Consider the following 18,677-nt stretch of genomic DNA (forward strand, 5'->3'; position numbering starts at 1 on the left):
AAGTGCCACACCGGATGCAGCCCGTCCCACCGTATCCGGTCCATGTCTGCCGAGTCAGTGTGGTGTCGTCCGGTCATTAAAAAGATGTCTAATGTCGCTTGTGAGCCAGCAACGCGTGTCTCCAAGGCTTGGCTCGCCCTCAAACGACTTGACAAGAACGGTGAGTTGTTTTTTTCTCGACTTTTCGAGCTTTACGACCGTAAAAAAAGTCGACACATTCACTCAAACGGTTGTGCTGCGGGCGCGCGCGCCGGTATCCATAGCAACCAAACCGAGTTTAAACGTCATATTTTTAAGTATAAAGTGTGTTTAAAGCCATAAATGTGACGTCGTTTTTGGTCTCAGGTTGTTTTTTAAAAGTTATTTTTCAGTATAAATTGATTCGGGAAGCTTTTCTCCCAATCCAACAGCTGCCATTGACAATCAAGTGCCGCGATACAGGAGGGTTGGACCGATTATTGTATCGAACCGATAACAAGTCAATACTTGTTACAATGCAACTATAACGATGTTACAATTTTATTACAGAGAATTGCATGAACAAAAGCAAAACATTTTATGTCCAACCATTTATTTACTTTGAACAACTTGTGAACTTTTTCTCCTAAAACCACAGCATTATTTTTATACCGTCGTAAATTTGTATTTTTCCAACATTGTGACTTTCTTGTAATTTCACGACCTTTTTCTTGTAACATTGCAACTGTAATAATAATAATAATAATAGATTGTATTTGTAAAAAGCACTTTACATTGAGCAAACAACCTCAAAGTGCTACAGTGTATTGAAAAAAAAAATAATAAAAAGATAATAAATAAAAATAAAACTTAGAACAGCCTAATAGCTAGAACTAGTATGCATACATCTATAAAAAGTTGTTGTTTTTTAAAGAAGGGTTTTTAAGCCTTTTTTAAAAGCATCCACAGTCTGTGGTGCCCTCAGGTGGTCAGGGAGAGCATTTCACAGACTGGGAGCGGCGGAGCAGAAAGCTGTAGCGTTTTTCTGTTTTTTTTTTGTTATAAAACACTGCAGTTATGCTTTTTTTTTTTTTAAATATCCCAACTATCATTTTTTCAAGTTCAAAAAAATTCCAGGAATTCGCAGAAATTTCCATTTTTTTCAAACCCTTTTTTCTGTTGACTACTCCTTCCACATTTGTCAACCCACTTCAATTGTTCCACTGTCAAAACACTCCTATTAATCAGGACAAAAAAACAAAGTTGTTTTTTGAACTAGAAAAATTCCCGGTTTTCCCGATATTTCTGGAATTCCTTAATACCATTTCTCAATTAAAAATGTTACTACTTCAACATTTCTAAGCCGTTTTGAAAAATTCCAACACCAACCATTTCAACTCATAAACAACATTCAAGTTTTTTTTTAAATTTTCCAAATAATTCCCGCTTTCCTTGAAATTCCCATTATTTTTATACGGTCGCAAATTTGTATTTTTCCAACATCATAACTTTCTTGTAATTTCACGACCTTTTTCTTGTATCATTGCAACTGTAGCTTTTTTCTAGTTTTTTTTTTATAAAACACTGAGAATTTATGCTTTTTTAAAAAAAATATCCCAACTATCATTTTTTCAAGTTCAAAAAAATTCCAGTAATTCCCAGAAATTTCCATTTTTTTCAAACCCTTTTTTCTGTGGATTACTCGTTCCACTGTCAAAACATTCCTATTAATAAGGACAAAAAAACGAAGTTGTTTTTTGAACTGGAAAAATTCCCTGCTTTTCCCGAAATTCCTGGAATTCCTTAAAACCATTTCTCAATTAAAAATGTTGCTACTTCAATATTTCTCGACCATTTTGAAAAATTCCAACACCAACCATTTCAACTCATTCACAACATCCAAGTTTTTTTTAACATTTTCCAAAAAATTCCCGCTTTCCTTGAAATTCCCATTATTTTTATACAGTCGCAAATTTGTATTTTTCCAACATCGTGACTTTCTTGTAATTTCACGACCTTTTTCTTGTAACATTGCAACTGTAATAATAATAATAATAATATATTGTATTTGTAAAAAGCACTTTACATTGAGCAAACAACCTCAAAGTGCTACAGTGTATTGAAAATAATAATAATAAAATGATAATAAATAAAAATAAAACTTAGAACAGCCTAATAGCTAGAACTAGTATGCATATATCTATAAAAAAGTTTTTTGTTTTTTTTTAAAGAAGGGTTTTTAAGCCTTTTTTAAAAGCATCCACAGTCTGTGGTGCCCTCAGGTGGTCAGGGAGAGCATTTTACAGACTGGGAGCGGCGGAGCAGAAAGCTGTAGCGTTTTTCTAGTTTTGTTTTTGTTATAAAACACTGCTTTTTTAAAAAAATATCCCAACTATAATTTTTTCAAGTTCAAAAAAATTCCAGGAATTCGCAGAAATTTCCATTTTTTTCAAACCCTTTTTTTCTGTTGACTACTCCTTCCACATTTGTCAACCCACTTCAATTGTTCCACTGTCAAAACATTCCTATTAATGAGGACAAAAAAACAATGTTTTTTTTAACTAGAAAAATTCCCAGTTTTCCCGAAATTCCTGGAATTCCTTAATACCATTTCTCAATTAAAAATGTTACCACTTCAACATTTCTCGGCCGTTTTGAAAAGTTCCAACACCAACCATTTCAACTCATAAACAACATTCAAGTTTTTTTTAAATTTTCCAAATAATTCCCGCTTTCCTTGAAATTCCCATTATTTTTATACGGTCGCAAATGTGTATTTTTCCAACATCGTGACTTTCTTGTAATTTCACGACCTTTTTCTTGTAACATTGCAACTGTAATAATAATAATAATAGATTGTATTTGTAAAAAGCACTATACATTGAGCAAACAACCTCAAAGTGCTACAGTGTATTGAAAAAAATAATAATAAAAAGATAATAAATAAAAATAAAACTTAGAACAGCCTAATAGCTAGAACTAGTATGCATATATCTATAAAAAGTTTTTTTTTTTTAAAGAAGGGTTTTTAAGCCTTTTTTAAAAGCATCCACAGTCTGTGGTGCCCTCAGGTGGTCAGGGAGAGCATTTCACAGACTGGGAGCGGCGGAGCAGAAAGCTGTAGCTTTTTTCTAGTTTTTTTTAATTATAAAACACTGCAGTTATGCTTTTTTTTTTAAAATATCCCAACTATCATTTTTTCAAGTTCAAAAAAATTCCAGGAATTCGCAGAAATTTCCATTTTTTTCAAACTCTTTTTTCTGTTGACTACTCCTTCCACATTTGTCAACCCACTTCAATTGTTCCACTGTCAAAACATTCCTATTAATCAGGACAAAAAAACAAAGTTGTTTTTTGAAATGGAAAAATTCCCCGCTTTTCCCGAAATTCCTGGAATTCCTTAATACCATTTCTCAATTAAAAATGTTGCTACTTCAATATTTCTCGACCATTTTGAAAAATTCCAACACCAACCATTTCAACTCATTCACAACATCCAAGTTTTTTTTTAAGATTTTCCAAAAAATTCCCGCTTTCCTTGAAATTCCCATTATTTTTATACGGTCGCAAATTTGTATTTTTCCAACATCGTGACTTTCTTGTAATTTCACGACCTTTTTCTTGTAACATTGCAACTGTAATAATAATAATAATAGATTTTATTTGTAAAAAGCACTTTACATTGAGCAAACAACCTCAAAGTGCTACAGTGTATTGAAAAAAATAATAATAAAAAGATAATAAATAAAAATAAAACTTAGAACAGCCTAATAGCTAGAACTAGTATGCATATAGCTATAAACAGTTTTTTGTTTTTAAAGAAGGGTTTTTAAGCCTTTTTTAAAAGCATCCACAGTCTGTGGTGCCCTCAGGTGGTCAGGGAGAGCATTTCACAGACTGGGAGCGGCGGAGCAGAAAGCTGTAGCTTTTTTCTAGTTTTTTTTAATTATAAAACACTGCAGTTATGCTTTTTTTTTTTAAATATCCCAACTATCATTTTTTCAAGTTCAAAAAAATTCCAGGAATTCGCAGAAATTTCCATTTTTTTCAAACTCTTTTTTCTGTTGACTACTCCTTCCACATTTGTCAACCCACTTCAATTGTTCCACTGTCAAAACATTCCTATTAATCAGGACAAAAAAACAAAGTTGTTTTTTGAAATGGAAAAATTCCCCGCTTTTCCCGAAATTCCTGGAATTCCTTAATACCATTTCTCAATTAAAAATGTTGCTACTTCAATATTTCTCGACCATTTTGAAAAATTCCAACACCAACCATTTCAACTCATTCACAACATCCAAGTTTTTTTTTAAGATTTTCCAAAAAATTCCCGCTTTCCTTGAAATTCCCATTATTTTTATACGGTCGCAAATTTGTATTTTTCCAACATCGTGACTTTCTTGTAATTTCACGACCTTTTTCTTGTAACATTGCAACTGTAATAATAATAATAATAATAATAATATATTGTATTTGTAAAAAGCACTTTACATTGAGCAAACAACCTCAAAGTGCTACAGTGTATTGAAAATAATAATAATAAAATGATAATAAATAAAAATAAAACTTAGAACAACCTAATAGCTAGAACTAGTATGCATATATCTATAAAAAAGTTTTTAGTTTTTTTTAAAGAAGGGTTTTTAAGCCTTTTTTAAAAGCATCCACAGTCTGTGGTGCCCTCAGGTGGTCAGGGAGAGCATTTTACAGACTGGGAGCGGCGGAGCAGAAAGCTGTAGCGTTTTTCTAGTTTTGTTTTTGTTATAAAACACTGCAGTTATGCTTTTTTTTTTAAATATCCCAACTATCATTTTTTCAAGTTAAAAAAAATTCCAGGAATTCGCAGAAATTTCCATTTTTTTCAAACCCTTTTTTCTGTTGACTACTCCTTCCACATTTGTCAACCCACTTCAATTGTTCCACTGTCAAAACATTCCTATTAATCAGGACAAAAAAACAAAGTTGTTTTTTGAAATGGAAAAATTCCCCGCTTTTCCCGAAATTCCTGGAATTCCTTAATACCATTTCTCAATTAAAAATGTTACTACTTCAACATTTCTCGGCCGTTTTGAAAAATTCCAACATCAACCATTTCAACTCATAAACAACATTCAAGTTTTTTTTTAAATTTTCCAAATAATTCCCGCTTTCCTTGAAATTCCCATTATTTTTATACGGTCGCAAATTTGTATTTTTCCAACATCATAACTTTCTTGTAATTTCACGACCTTTTTCTTGTATCATTGCAACTGTAGCTTTTTTCTAGTTTTTTTTTTATAAAACACTGAGAATTTATGCTTTTTTAAAAAAAAATATCCCAACTATCATTTTTTCAAGTTCAAAAAAATTCCAGTAATTCCCAGAAATTTCCATTTTTTTCAAACCCTTTTTTCTGTTGACTACTCGTCCACTGTCAAAACATTCCTATTAATAAGGACAAAAAAACAAAGTTGTTTTTTGAACTGGAAAAATTCCCTGCTTTTCCCGAAATTCCTGGAATTCCTTAAAACCATTTCTCAATTAAAAATGTTGCTACTTCAATATTTCTCGACCATTTTGAAAAATTCCAACACCAACCATTTCAACTCATTCACAACATCCAAGTTTTTTTTCAAATTTTCCCAAAAATTCCCGCTTTCCTTGAAATTCCCATTATTTTTATACGGTCGCAAATTTGTATTTTTCCAACATCGTGACTTTCTTGTAATTTCACGACCTTTTTCTTGTAACATTGCAACTGTAATAATAATAATAATAATAGATTGTATTTGTAAAAAGCACTTTACATTGAGCAAACAACCTCAAAGTGCTACAGTGTATTGAAAATAATAATAACAAAAAGATAATAAATAAAAATAAAACTTAGAACAGCCTAATAGCTAGAACTAGTATGCATATATCTATAAAAAGTTTTTTTTATTTTTTTTAAAGAAGGGTTTTTAAGCCTTTTTTAAAAGCATCCACAGTCTGTGGTGCCCTCAGGTGGTCAGGGAGAGCATTCCACAGACTGGGAGCGGCGGAGCAGAAAGCTGTAGCTTTTTTCTAGTTTTTTTTAATTATAAAACACTGCAGTTATGCTTTTTTTTTTTTTAAATATCCCAACTATCATTTTTTCAAGTTCAAAAAAATTCCAGGAATTCGCAGAAATTTCCATTTTTTTCAAACCCTTTTTTCTGTTGACTACTCCTTCCACATTTGTCAACCAACTTCAATTGTTCCACTGTCAAAACATTCCTATTAATCAGGACAAAAAAACAAAGTTGTTTTTTTTAACTAGAAAACTTCCCGGTTTTCCCGAAATTCCTGGAATTCCTTAATACCATTTCTCAATTAAAAATGTTACCACTTCAACATTTCTCGGCCGTTTTGAAAAGTTCCAACACCATTTCAACTCATTCACAACATCCAAGTTTTTTTTAACATTTTCCAAAAAATTCCCGCTTTCCTCGAAATTCCCATTATTTTTATACGGTCGCAAATTTGTATTTTTCCAACATCGTGACTTTCTTGTAATTTCACGACCTTTTTCTTGTAACATTGCAACTGTAGTTTTTTTCTAGTTTTTTTTATTATAAAACACTGCAAATTTATGCTTCTTTTTTTTTTTAATATCCCAACTATAATTTTTTCAAGTTAAAAAAAATTCCAGGAATTCCCAGAAATTTCAATTTTTTTCAAACCCTTTTTTCTGTTGACTACTTCCACATTTGTCAACCCACTTCAATTGTTCCACTGTCAAAACATTCCTATTAATCAGGACAAAAAAAAAAAGTTGTTTTTTGAACTGGAATAATTCCCGCTTTTTCCCGAAATTCCTGGAATTCCTTAATACCATTTCTCAATTAAAAATGTTACTACTTCAACATTTCTCGGCCGTTTTGAAAAGTTCCAACACCAACCATTTCAACTCATTCACAACATTCAAGTTTTTTAACTTTTTCCAAAAAATTCCAGCTTTTCCTGGAATTCCTTATTACCATTTCTCAATAAAAAAATTTATTACTTCAACATTTCTCGGCCGTTTTGAAAAGTTCCAACACCAACCATTTTAACTCATTCACAACATTCAAGTTTTTTAACTTTTTCCCAAAAATTCCAGCTTTTCCTGGAATTCCTTATTACCATTTCTTAATTAAAAATGTTACTACTTCAACATTTCTCGGCCGTTTTGAAAAGTTCCAACACCAACCATTTCAACTCATTCACAACATTCAAGTTTTTTAACTTTTCCAAAAAATTCCCGCTTATCCCGAAATTCCTGGAATTCCTTAATACCATTTCTCAATTAAAAATGTTACTACTTCAACATTTCTCGATTGTTTTGAAAAGTTCCAACACCAACCATTTCAACTCATTCACAAAATTCAAGTTTTTTTTAACATTTTCCCAAAAATTCCCGCTTTCCTCGAAATTTCCATGAAATTCCCAATGAAATTAATGGGATATTCTTCATAGTTCCACAACTCCCACATTTTTCATCCGATTCAAACCGTTCCAACTTCAAACCGTTCAGCCTATTCGGGAATCGCTAGTTTTCCCTTGACAAATTCCAAAAATTTCCAGATTTCCCAAAATTCGAGGTTTTCCGGGACATTTTTCCCATGCAAAATTAATTGGCCAATTTTTCAAACTTTCACCATTTCCACACTTTTCAACCTATTCAACCCATTCTACCTTCAACCTATTCCACCATCCTGGAAATTCAAACTTCTCCTTTTTCAAGTAAAAAAAAATTCCAGGATTTTCCAGAATTCCTGCTTTTCCTAAGCCCTATTTCCACCCTTTTTTCTGGCGACTACCCCTTCCACATTTTTCACCCCACTTCAACCGTTCTACCGTCAAAACATTTTTCTTAATCAGGACAAAAAACAAAGTTGTTTTTTGAACTGGCAAAATTCCCGGTTTTCCCGAAATTCCAGGAATTCCGTAATACCATTTCTCAGTTCAACATGTTACTACTTCAACATTTCTCGACCGATTTGAACAATTCCAACACCAACCATTTCAACTCATTCAGACCATTCAAGTTTTTTTTGTTTTTTTTACCATTTTCCAAAAAATTCCAGCTTTTCCCGAAATTCCATATTTTTTCTGAAATTCACATTGAAATCAATGGGACATTACTCAAAGCTCCACAACTTCCAAATTTTTTATCTTATTCAAACTGTTCCAACTTCTAAATATTCAGCCTGTTCAGGAATTTTGTGCTCTACTTCAACAATTTAAAAAAAATTCCCGGATTTCCCATAATTCCTTTTTTAATTTTTTTTATTTTCCCCATTCAAAATGAATTGGCCATTTTTCAAACTTCCACAATTCCCACATTCTTCAACCCATTCAAACCATTCCACCTTCAACACATTCCACCATTCTGGAAATTCAAACTACCCTTTTTCCAAGTTCCAAAAATTTCTCGATTTTCCCGAAATTCCCTAATACCATTTACTATTTCAACATTTCTTGCCCGATTTAAACAATTCCAACACCAACCAATTCAGTTCCTTCAGGACGATCATGCTCCTAATCATTTTTTTTTAAAATCCCACGTTTCCCATAATTCCCTAATTTCCAGGAAGTTCCCATTTAAATGAATTGGCCATTTTTCAAACTTCCACAATTCCCACATTCTTCAACCCATTCAAACCATTCCACCTTCAACACATTCCACCATTCTGGAGATTCAAACTACCCTTTTTCCAAGTTAAAAAAAATTCCCGAAATTCCCTAACACCATTTACTTCAACATTTCTTGCCCTATTTAAACAATTCCAACACCGACCAATTCAGCTCCTTCAGGACATTCATGCTCCTAATCGTTTTCCAAAAATCCCGCTTTTTCCATAATTCCAAAATTTCCAGGAAGTTCCCATTTAAATTAATTGGCCATTTTTCAAACTTCTACAATTCCCACATTCTTCAAACCATTCCACCTTCAACACATTCCACCATTCTAGAAATTCAAACTACCTTTTTTCCATGTTCAAAAAAATTCCAGATTTTCCCGGAATTCCCCAATACCCTTTACTACTTCAACATTTCTTGCCCGATTTAAACAATTCCAACAACGACCAATTCAGCTCCTTCAGGACGTTCATGCTACTAATCATTTTCAAAAAATCCCGCTTTTCCCATAATTCCCAAATTTCCAGGAAGTTCCCATTTAAATTAATTAGCCATGTTTCAAACTTCCACAATTCCCACATTCTTCAACCCATTCAAACCATTACACCTTCAACACATTCCACCATTCTAGAAATTTAAACTACCCTTTTTCCATGTTCAAAAAAATTCCAGATTTTCCCGAAATTCCCCAATACCCTTTACTACTTAAACATTTCTTGCCCGATTTAAACAATTCCAACACCGACCAATTCAGCTCCTTCAGGGCGTTCATGCTCCTAATCATTTTCAAAAAATCCCGCTTTTCCCATGATTCCCAAATTTCCAGGAAGTTACCATTTAAATTAATTAGCCATTTTTCAAACTTCCACAATTCCCACATTCTTCAACCCATTCAAACCATTACACCTTCAACACATTCCACCGTTCTGGAAATTCAAACTACCCTTTTTCCGAGTTCAAAGAAATTTCCAGATTTTCCCCAAATTCCCTAATACCATTTACTACGTCAACATTTCTTGCCCGATTTAAACAATTCCAACACCAACCAATTCAGCTCCTTCAGGACATTCATGCTTCTAATAATTTTCCGAAAATCCAAAATGTCCAGGAAGTTCCCATTGAAATGAATGGGACATTTTTCTAAGTAGCACAATTCCCACATTCTTCAACCCATTCAAACCATTCTACCTTCAACACATTCCACCGTTCTGGAAATTAAAACTACCCTTTTTCCAAGTTCAAAAAATTACCAAATCTTCCCGAAATTCCCTAATACCATTTACTACTTCAACATTTCTTGCCCGATTTAAACAATTCCAACACCAACCGATTCAGCTCCTTCAGGACATTCATGCTCCTAATCATTTTCAAAAAATCCTACTTTTCCCATAATTCCCAAATTTCCAGGAAGTTCCCATTTAAATGAATTGGCCATTTTTCAAACTTCCACAATTCCCACATTCTTCAAACCTTTCAAACCATTCCACCTTCAACACATTCCACCATTCTGGAAATTCAAACTACCCTTTTTCCAAGTTAATTTTTTTTTCCAGATTTTCCAGAATTTCCCTAATGTCATTTACTACTTCAACATTTCTTGCCCGATTTAAACAATTCCATCACCGACCAATTCAGCTCCTTCAGGACATTCGTGCTCCTAATCATTTTCAAAAAATCCCGCTTTTCCCATAATTCCAAAATTTCCAGGAAGTTCTCATTTAAATTAATTGGCCATTTTTTAAACTTCCACAATTCCCACATTCTTCAACCCATTCAAACCATTCCACCTTCAACACATTCCACCGTTCTGAAAATTAAAACTACCCTTTTTCCATGTTCAAATTTTTTTCCAGATTTCCCCAAAATTCCCTAATACCATTTACTACGTCAACATTTCTTGCCCGATTTAAACAATTCCAACACCAACCAATTCAGCTCCTTCAGGACATTCATGCTTCTAATAATTTTCCGAAAATCCAAAATGTCCAGGAAGTTCCCATTGAAATGAATGGGACATTTTTCCAAGTAGCACAATTCCCACATTCTTCAACCCATTCAAACCATTCCACCTTCAACACATTCCACCGTTCTGGAAATTAAAACTACCCTTTTTCCAAGTTCAAAAAATTACCAGATCTTCCCGAAATTCCCTAATACCATTTACTACTTCAACATTTCTTGCCCGATTTAAACAATTCCAACACCAACCAATTCAGCTCCTTCAGGACATTCATGCTCCTAATCATTTTCAAAAAATCCTGCTTTTCCCATAATTCCCAAATTTCCAGGAAGTTCCCATTTAAATGAATTGGCCATTTTTCAAACGTCCACAATTCCCACATTCTTCAAACCCTTCAAACCATTCCACCTTCAACACATTCCACCATTCTGGAAATTCAAACTACCCTTTTTCCAAGTTAAAAAAAATGTCCAGATTTTCCCGAATTTCCCTAATGTCATTTACTACTTTAACATTTCTTGCCCGATTTAAACAATTCCAACACCAACCAATTCAGCTCCTTCAGGACATTCATGCTCTTAATCATTTTCAAAAAATCCTGCTTTTCCCATAATTCCCAAATTTCCAGGAAGTTCCCATTTAAATGAATTGGCCATTTTTCAAACTTCCACAATTCCCACATTCTTCAAACCCTTCAAACCATTCCACCTTCAACACTTTCCACCATTCTGGAAATTCAAACTACTCTTTTTCCAAGTTAAAAACATTTCCCGAAATTCCCTAATACCATTTACTTCAACATTTCTTTCCCTATTTAAACAATTCCAACACCGACCAATTCAGCTCCTTCAGGACATTCATGTTCCTAATCGTTTTCCAAAAATCCCGCTTTTTCCATAATTCCAAAATTTCCAGGAAGTTCCCATTTAAATTAATTGGCCATTTTTCAAACTTCCACAATTCCCACATTCTTCAAACCATTCCACCTTCAACACATTCTACCATTCTAGAAATTCAAACTACGGTACCTTTTTTCCATGTTCAAAAAAATTCCAGATTTTCCCGGAATTCCCCAATAACCTTTACTACTTCAACATTTCTTGCCTGATTTAAACAATTCCAACACCGACCAATTCAACTCCTTCAGGACATTCATGCTCCTAATCATTTTCAAAAAATCCCGCTTTTCCCATAATTCCCACATTTCCAGGAAGTTGCCATTTAAATTAATTAGCCATTTTTCAAACTTCCACAATTCCCACATTTTTCAACCCATTCAAACCATTCCACCTTCAACACATTCCACCGTTCTGTAAATTCAAACTACCCTTTTTCCATGTTCAAATTTTTTTCCAGATTTTCCCGAAATTCCCTAATACCATTTACTACGTCAACATTTCTTGCCCAATTTAAACAATTCCAACACCAACCAATTCAGCTCCTTCAGGACATTCATGCTCCTAATCATTTTCAAAAAATCCCGCTTTTCCCATAATTCCCATATTTCCAGGAAGTTGCCATTTAAATTAATTAGCCATTTTTCAAACTTCCACAATTCCCACATTTTTCAACCCATTCAAACCATTCCACCTTCAACACATTCCACCGTTCTGTAAATTCAAACTACCCTTTTTCCATGTTCAAATTTTTTTCCAGATTTTCCCGAAATTCCCTAATATCATTTACTACGTCAACATTTCTTGCCCAATTTAAACAATTCCAACACCAACCAATTCAGCTCCTTCAGGACATTCATGCTCCTAATCATTTTCAAAAAATCCTGCTTTTCCCATAATTCCCAAATTTCCAGGAAGTTCCCATTTAAATTAATTGGCCATTTTTCAAACTTCCACAATTCCCACATTCTTCAACCCATTCAAACCATTCCACCTTCAACACACCATTCTGGAGATACAAACTACCCTTTTTCCAAGTTAAAAAAAATTCTCGAAATTCCCTAATACCATTTACTACTTCAACATTTCTCGCCCGATTTAAACAATTCCAACACCGAACAATTCAGCTCCTTCAGGACATTCATGTTCCTAATCGTTTTCCAAAAATCTCGCTTTTCCCATAATTCCCACATTTCCAGGAAGTTCCCATTTAAATTAATTGGCCATTTTTCAAACTTCCACAATTCCCACATTCTTCAAACCATTCCACCTTCAACACATTCCACCATTCTAGAAATTCAAACTACCCTTTTTCCATGTTCAAAAAAATTCCAGATTTTCCCGGAATTTCCCAATACCCTTTACTACTTCAACATTTCTTGCCCGATTTAAACAATTCCAACACCGACCAATTCAACTCCTTCAGGACGTTCATGCTCCTAATCATTTTCAAAAAATGCCGCTTTTCCCATAATTCCCAAATTTCCAGGAAGTTCCCATTTAAATTAATTAGCCATTTTTCAAACTTCCACAATTCCCACATTCTTCAACCCATTCAAACCATTACACCTTCAACACATTCCACCATTCTAGAAATTTAAACTACCCTTTTTCCATGTTCAAAAAAATTCCAGATTTTCCCGGAATTCCCCAATACCCTTTACTACCGGTACTTCAACATTTCTTGCTCGATTTAAACAATTCCAACACCGACCAATTCAGCTCCTTCAGGGCGTTCATGCTCCTAATCATTTTTAAAAAATCTCGCTTTTCCCATGATTCCCAAATTTCCAGGAAGTTCCCATTTAAATTAATTAGCCATTTTTCAAACTTCCACAATTCCCACATTCTTCAACCCATTCAAACCATTACACCTTCAACACATTCCACCGTTCTGGAAATTCAAACTACCCTTTTTCCATGTTCAAAAAAATTTCCAAATGTTCCCGAAATTCCCTAATACCATTTACTACGTCACTATTTCTTGCCCGATTTAAACAATTCCAACACCAACCAATTCAGCTCCTTCAGGACATTCATGCTCCTAATCATTTTCCGAAAATCCAAAATTTCCAGGAAGTTCCCATTGAAATGAATGGGACATTATTCCAAGTTGCACAATTCCCACATTCTTCAACCCATTCAAACCATTCCACCTTCAACACATTCCACCGTTCTGGAAATTAAAACTACCCTTTTTCCAAGTTAAAAAAATTACCAGATCTTCCCGAAATTCCCTAATACCATTTACTACTTCAACATTTCTTGCCCTATTTAAACAATTCCAACACCAACCAATTCAGCTCCTTCAGGACATTCATGCTCCTAATCATTTTCAAAAAATCCTGCTTTTCCCATAATTCCCAAATTTCCAGGAAGTTCCCATTTAAATGAATTGGCCATTTTTCAAACTTCCACAATTCCCACATTCTTCAAACCCTTCAAACCATTCCACCTTCAACACATTCCACCATTCTGGAAATTCAAACTACCCTTTTTCCAAGTTAATTTTTTTTTCCAGATTTTCCAGAATTTCCCTAATGTCATTTACTACTTCAACATTTCTTGCCCGATTTAAACAATTCCAACACCGACCAATTCAGCTCCTTCAGGACATTCGTGCTCCTAATCATTTTCAAAAAATCCGGCTTTTCCCATAATTCCCAAATTTCCAGGAAGTTCCCATTTAAATTAATTGGCCATTTTTCAAACTTCCACAATTCCCACATTCTTCAACCCATTCAAACCATTCCACCTTCAACACATTCCACCATTCTGGAGATTCAAACTACCCTTTTTCCAAGTTAAAAAAAATTCCCGGAATTCCTCAATACCCTTTACTACTTCAACATTTCTTGCCCGATTTAAACAATTCCAACACCAACCAATTCAGCTCCTTCAGGACATTCATGCTCCTAATCATTTTCAAAAAATCCTGCTTTTCCCATAATTCCCAAATTTCCAGGAAGTTCCCATTTAAATGAATTGGCCATTTTTCAAACTTCCACAATTCCCACATTCTTCAAACCCTTCAAACCATTCCACCTTCAACACATTCCACCATTCTGGAAATTCAAACTACCCTTTTTCCAAGTTAAAAAAAATGTCCAGATTTTCCCGAAATTCCCTAATGCCATTTACTATTTCAACATTTCTTGCCCGATTTAAACAATTCCAACACCAACCAATTCAGTTCCTTCAGGACGATCATGCTCCTAATCATTTTTTTTTAAATCCCGCTTTTCCCATAATTCCCAAATTTCCAGGAAGTTCCCCTTTAAATGAATTGGCCATTTTTCAAACTTCCACAATTCCCACATTCTTCAACCCATTCAAACCATTCCACCTTCAACACACCATTCTGGAGATTCAAACTACCCTTTTTTCAAGTTAAAAAAAATTCCCGAAATTCCCTAATACCATTTACTACTTCAACATTTCTCGCCCGATTTAAACAATTCTAACACCAACCAATTCAGCTCTTTCAGGACATTCATGCTCCTAATCATTTTCAAAAAATCCTGCTTTTCCCATAATTCCCAAATTTCCAGGAAGTTCCCATTTAAATTAATTGGCCATTTTTCAAACTTCCACAATTCCCACACTCTTCAACCCATTTCACCTTCAACACATTCCACCATTCTGAAAATTAAAACTACCCTTTTTCCAAGTTCAAAAAATGTCCCGATTTTCCCAAAATGCCCTAATACCATTTATTACTTCAACATTTCTTGCCCGATTTAAACAATTCCAACACCAACCAATTCCGCTCCTTCAGGACGTTCGAGCTCCTAATCATTTTCAAAAAAAATCCCGCTTTTCCCATAATTCCCAAATTTCCAGGAGGTTCCCATTGAAATGAATGGGACATTTTTCAAACTTCCACAATTCCCACATTTATCAACCTATTCAAAGCATTCCAACATTGAAACTATTCTTACATTCATACTACATTCTGTCAGCATTTCAGTTCAAGTTCAGCATTGGAGCATTCACCTCTTCTAGTTATTATTATTATGGTGTGTCGCAGATGACAGAGTGGTGGCTCTTCGTGAGGTGTCCATCCCTGTAGCAGCCGACTTGTCGGCCGTCATGCAGGTAAGTGGTCAGCGCGTTGCTTACCATGTTGTCATGGCAACACGTTTGGGCCCGGGCTTTGTCTAGTGACCTTTTATTTCCTTTCAGATGCTCGCCGCCTCCTTTGGCCTGTGCTCCTCGGACGTGGTGTTCAAGGTAGCGCACACACAAAGTGCAACAAGCGAGTCGGAAAAATTCTGTGTCTTGTTTGTTTGTTTAGATCAGAAACCAGCGCGGGAGTTTGATCCCTCTGAACTGCTCCATCCCTACAAACAGCAAGCATACGTATGCGTTGATTTATTCATTGCAATGTTTTATTATCTCATGAAAGCAAATGTCAGTACAACCAATGTAATGTTTTCAGGTAATTGTGTGAATGCTCCAAAAAAATCACACATATAGTTTTCTCCACCAAAATTAATCTATTTATTATTATTATTCTCCAGATTTTGGCTCTAACTTCCACATTTTTCATCCCCTTCAAACCATTACAACTTCAAATTGTTCAGCCTATTAATAATATTTAAAACAAGTCATATTATGATACGAGAATAGAGTAATTTTTTTTCAGAGTAAAGTTACCAATCAAAATTAATATATATATTATTATTATTGTTATTTTATTATTATTTTTTATTATTATTGTTCCACTTCTTATTCCGTAAAAGTTTGCCGAAACCGTTCTAGTATCAAAACGTACGGCTCGACCGGGAATTGATGGCTTTCTAAAAAAAAAAAAAATCCCAGATTACCCAGAATTCCCGGTTTTCCGGGACATTAAGCCCATTAAAAATGATTTTTCAAACATGCGCAACTTCCATATTTCTCACCCGCTTCCACAAACTCCACTCACCTTCGACAATCAAACTACCATTTTCCAAGTTTTTACAATAAACTACAATTTTCTGTGCCAAAAAAACCCAACATTTGTTTTATTTATTATATTTATTAAGTAGTTTTAGTTTTGTTTTTCTAAATATAAAGTCAATGAAATTATTTTTAAATCATTTAGCTACAGGATTTTATTTAAAAAAAATTAAAAAACATTTTTTTTTTATAGATTGTGTTACCAAATTTAATTATTAAATTATTTTATTTTTTTATTAAGTAGTTTTAGTTTATTTTTTTCTAAATATATAGTAAATTAAATCATTTTTAAAATTAGAAATCATTTAGCCACAGGATTTTATTTAAAAAAAAAAAAAAAAATTATAGATTGTGTTACCAAATGTAATTGTTAAATCATTATTATTATTATTGATTTAATAATTTTTATTTAATTTAATTAATGTGGACCGCTGACACCTTCTGCTCTCTAGTGGCTATTTCTATAACTGCAGCGTTATTTATTAGGACCAACACTGCTGTTTAGAGCATAAAACACACCAAATGTGTATATAATATATATATAATAATATAATATATAATGCGTTTATAATATATAATTAAGACTAGTGTCTAGTGTATATAATATATGTTTGTTCCTCCTTACAGGCCTTATTTGCTTGAAGTAGCCAAGATCTTTCAGCATGGTAAGATGATTTATTTACACACTAATATTATGTTCATATATTATTTTTCAATATTATTTCATTAAAAATGAGGATGAATATGTTTTTTGCGATTGTTTGGTTCCTAGTGCGTCCGACCCCTAAAAGCATCCCCATGACCGTGATCAACAAAAGCATGAAGACGAGGCTGCACACCATTGACAAGAGGGTATACAGTAAATATTAATACTGTGTATTTATTGATCATTCCAACTTTTACAGCCCTCTGCCATGTTTATTTCAAAAATTGTGTTTTTACTGCAGATTCAGAGACTGGAAGAGCTTCTGCCCCAGATAAAACTCAGACGCAATGAGAAACTCAGCCAGGTAAACCGCTAAAAATGTTATTATTATTACCAGGATAATATGTTATTTTTGGTATTTTTTTGATTATTTTTATTATTCCGTGATTTGTGTGACCCTAAACAAGATTCTATTTGTAGCCCCAATTTGGTCTTTAATATTAGTTATTTATTATCCATCCATCCATTTTCTACCGCTTATTCCCTTCGGGGTTGTTATTATTATTATTATTATTATTATTTTGACACAGGAAGTCCTTCATACCGACAGCCATCAGACTGTATACTGCATATGTTCCTTTTGACTGTACATGTACTGTAAATGTATAATGTATTTATATTATTCACATGTGAATAATGCTGTATAATAGACTGTATTTATATTATTCACATGTGAACAATGCTGTATAATGGACTGTATTTATATTATTCACATGTGAATAATGCTGTATAATAGACTGTATTTATGTTATTCACATGTGAATAATGCTGCATAATGGCCTGTATTTATGTTATTCACATGTGAATAATGCTGCATAATGGACTGTATTTATGTTATTCACATGTGAATAATGCTGCATAATGGACTGTATTTATGTTATTCACATGTGAATAATGCTGTATAATAGACTGTATTTATGTTATTCACATGTGAATAATGCTGTGTAATAGACTGTATTTATATTATTCACATGTTAATAATGCTGTATAATAGACTGTATTTATATTATTCACATGTGAATAATGCTGCATAATGGACTGTATTTATGTTACTCACATGTGAATAATGCTGCATAATGGACTGTATTTGTTATTCACATGTGAATAATGCTGTATAATAGACTGTATTTATGTTATTCACATGTGAATAATGCTGTATAATAGACTGTATTTATATTATTCACATGTGAATAATGCTGTATAATAGACTGTATTTATGTTATTCACATGTGAATAATGCTGCATAATGGACTGTATTTATGTTACTCACATGTGAATAATGCTGCATAATGGACTGTATTTGTTATTCACATGTGAATAATGCTGTATAATAGACTGTATTTATGTTATTCACATGTGAATAATGCCGTATAATAGACTGTATTTATATTATTCACATGTGAATAATGCTGTATAATAGACTGTATTTATATTATTCACATGTGAATAATGCTGTATAATAGACTGTACTTATGTTATTCACATGTGAATAATGCTGTATAATAGACTGTATTTATATTATTCACATGTGAATAATGCTGTATAATAGACTGTATTTATATTATTCACATGTGAATAATGCTGTATAATA

The 18,677-nt window shown here is 33.3% G+C and overlaps 1 protein-coding gene across 1 annotated transcript in view; it reads left to right on the top strand.

Moving 5' to 3' along the window:
- Positions 1 to 29: 29 nt before the first annotated feature.
- Positions 30 to 18,677, top strand: part of LOC133608253 (uncharacterized) — a 21,934-nt gene continuing 3,286 nt past the window's right edge. Inside the window, exons 1-7 of the mRNA XM_061963459.1 lie at positions 30 to 160; positions 15,467 to 15,534; positions 15,622 to 15,669; positions 15,734 to 15,798; positions 17,008 to 17,045; positions 17,153 to 17,232; positions 17,328 to 17,390. Of these exons, the coding sequence (XP_061819443.1) occupies positions 43 to 160; positions 15,467 to 15,534; positions 15,622 to 15,669; positions 15,734 to 15,798; positions 17,008 to 17,045; positions 17,153 to 17,232; positions 17,328 to 17,390 (480 nt within the window). The 5' untranslated portion in view covers positions 30 to 42. The remainder of the gene's footprint in view (positions 161 to 15,466; positions 15,535 to 15,621; positions 15,670 to 15,733; positions 15,799 to 17,007; positions 17,046 to 17,152; positions 17,233 to 17,327; positions 17,391 to 18,677) is intronic.

Source organism: Nerophis lumbriciformis, linkage group LG06 (assembly GCF_033978685.3).
Source record: "Nerophis lumbriciformis linkage group LG06, RoL_Nlum_v2.1, whole genome shotgun sequence".
Classification (NCBI taxonomy): domain Eukaryota; kingdom Metazoa; phylum Chordata; class Actinopteri; order Syngnathiformes; family Syngnathidae; genus Nerophis; species Nerophis lumbriciformis.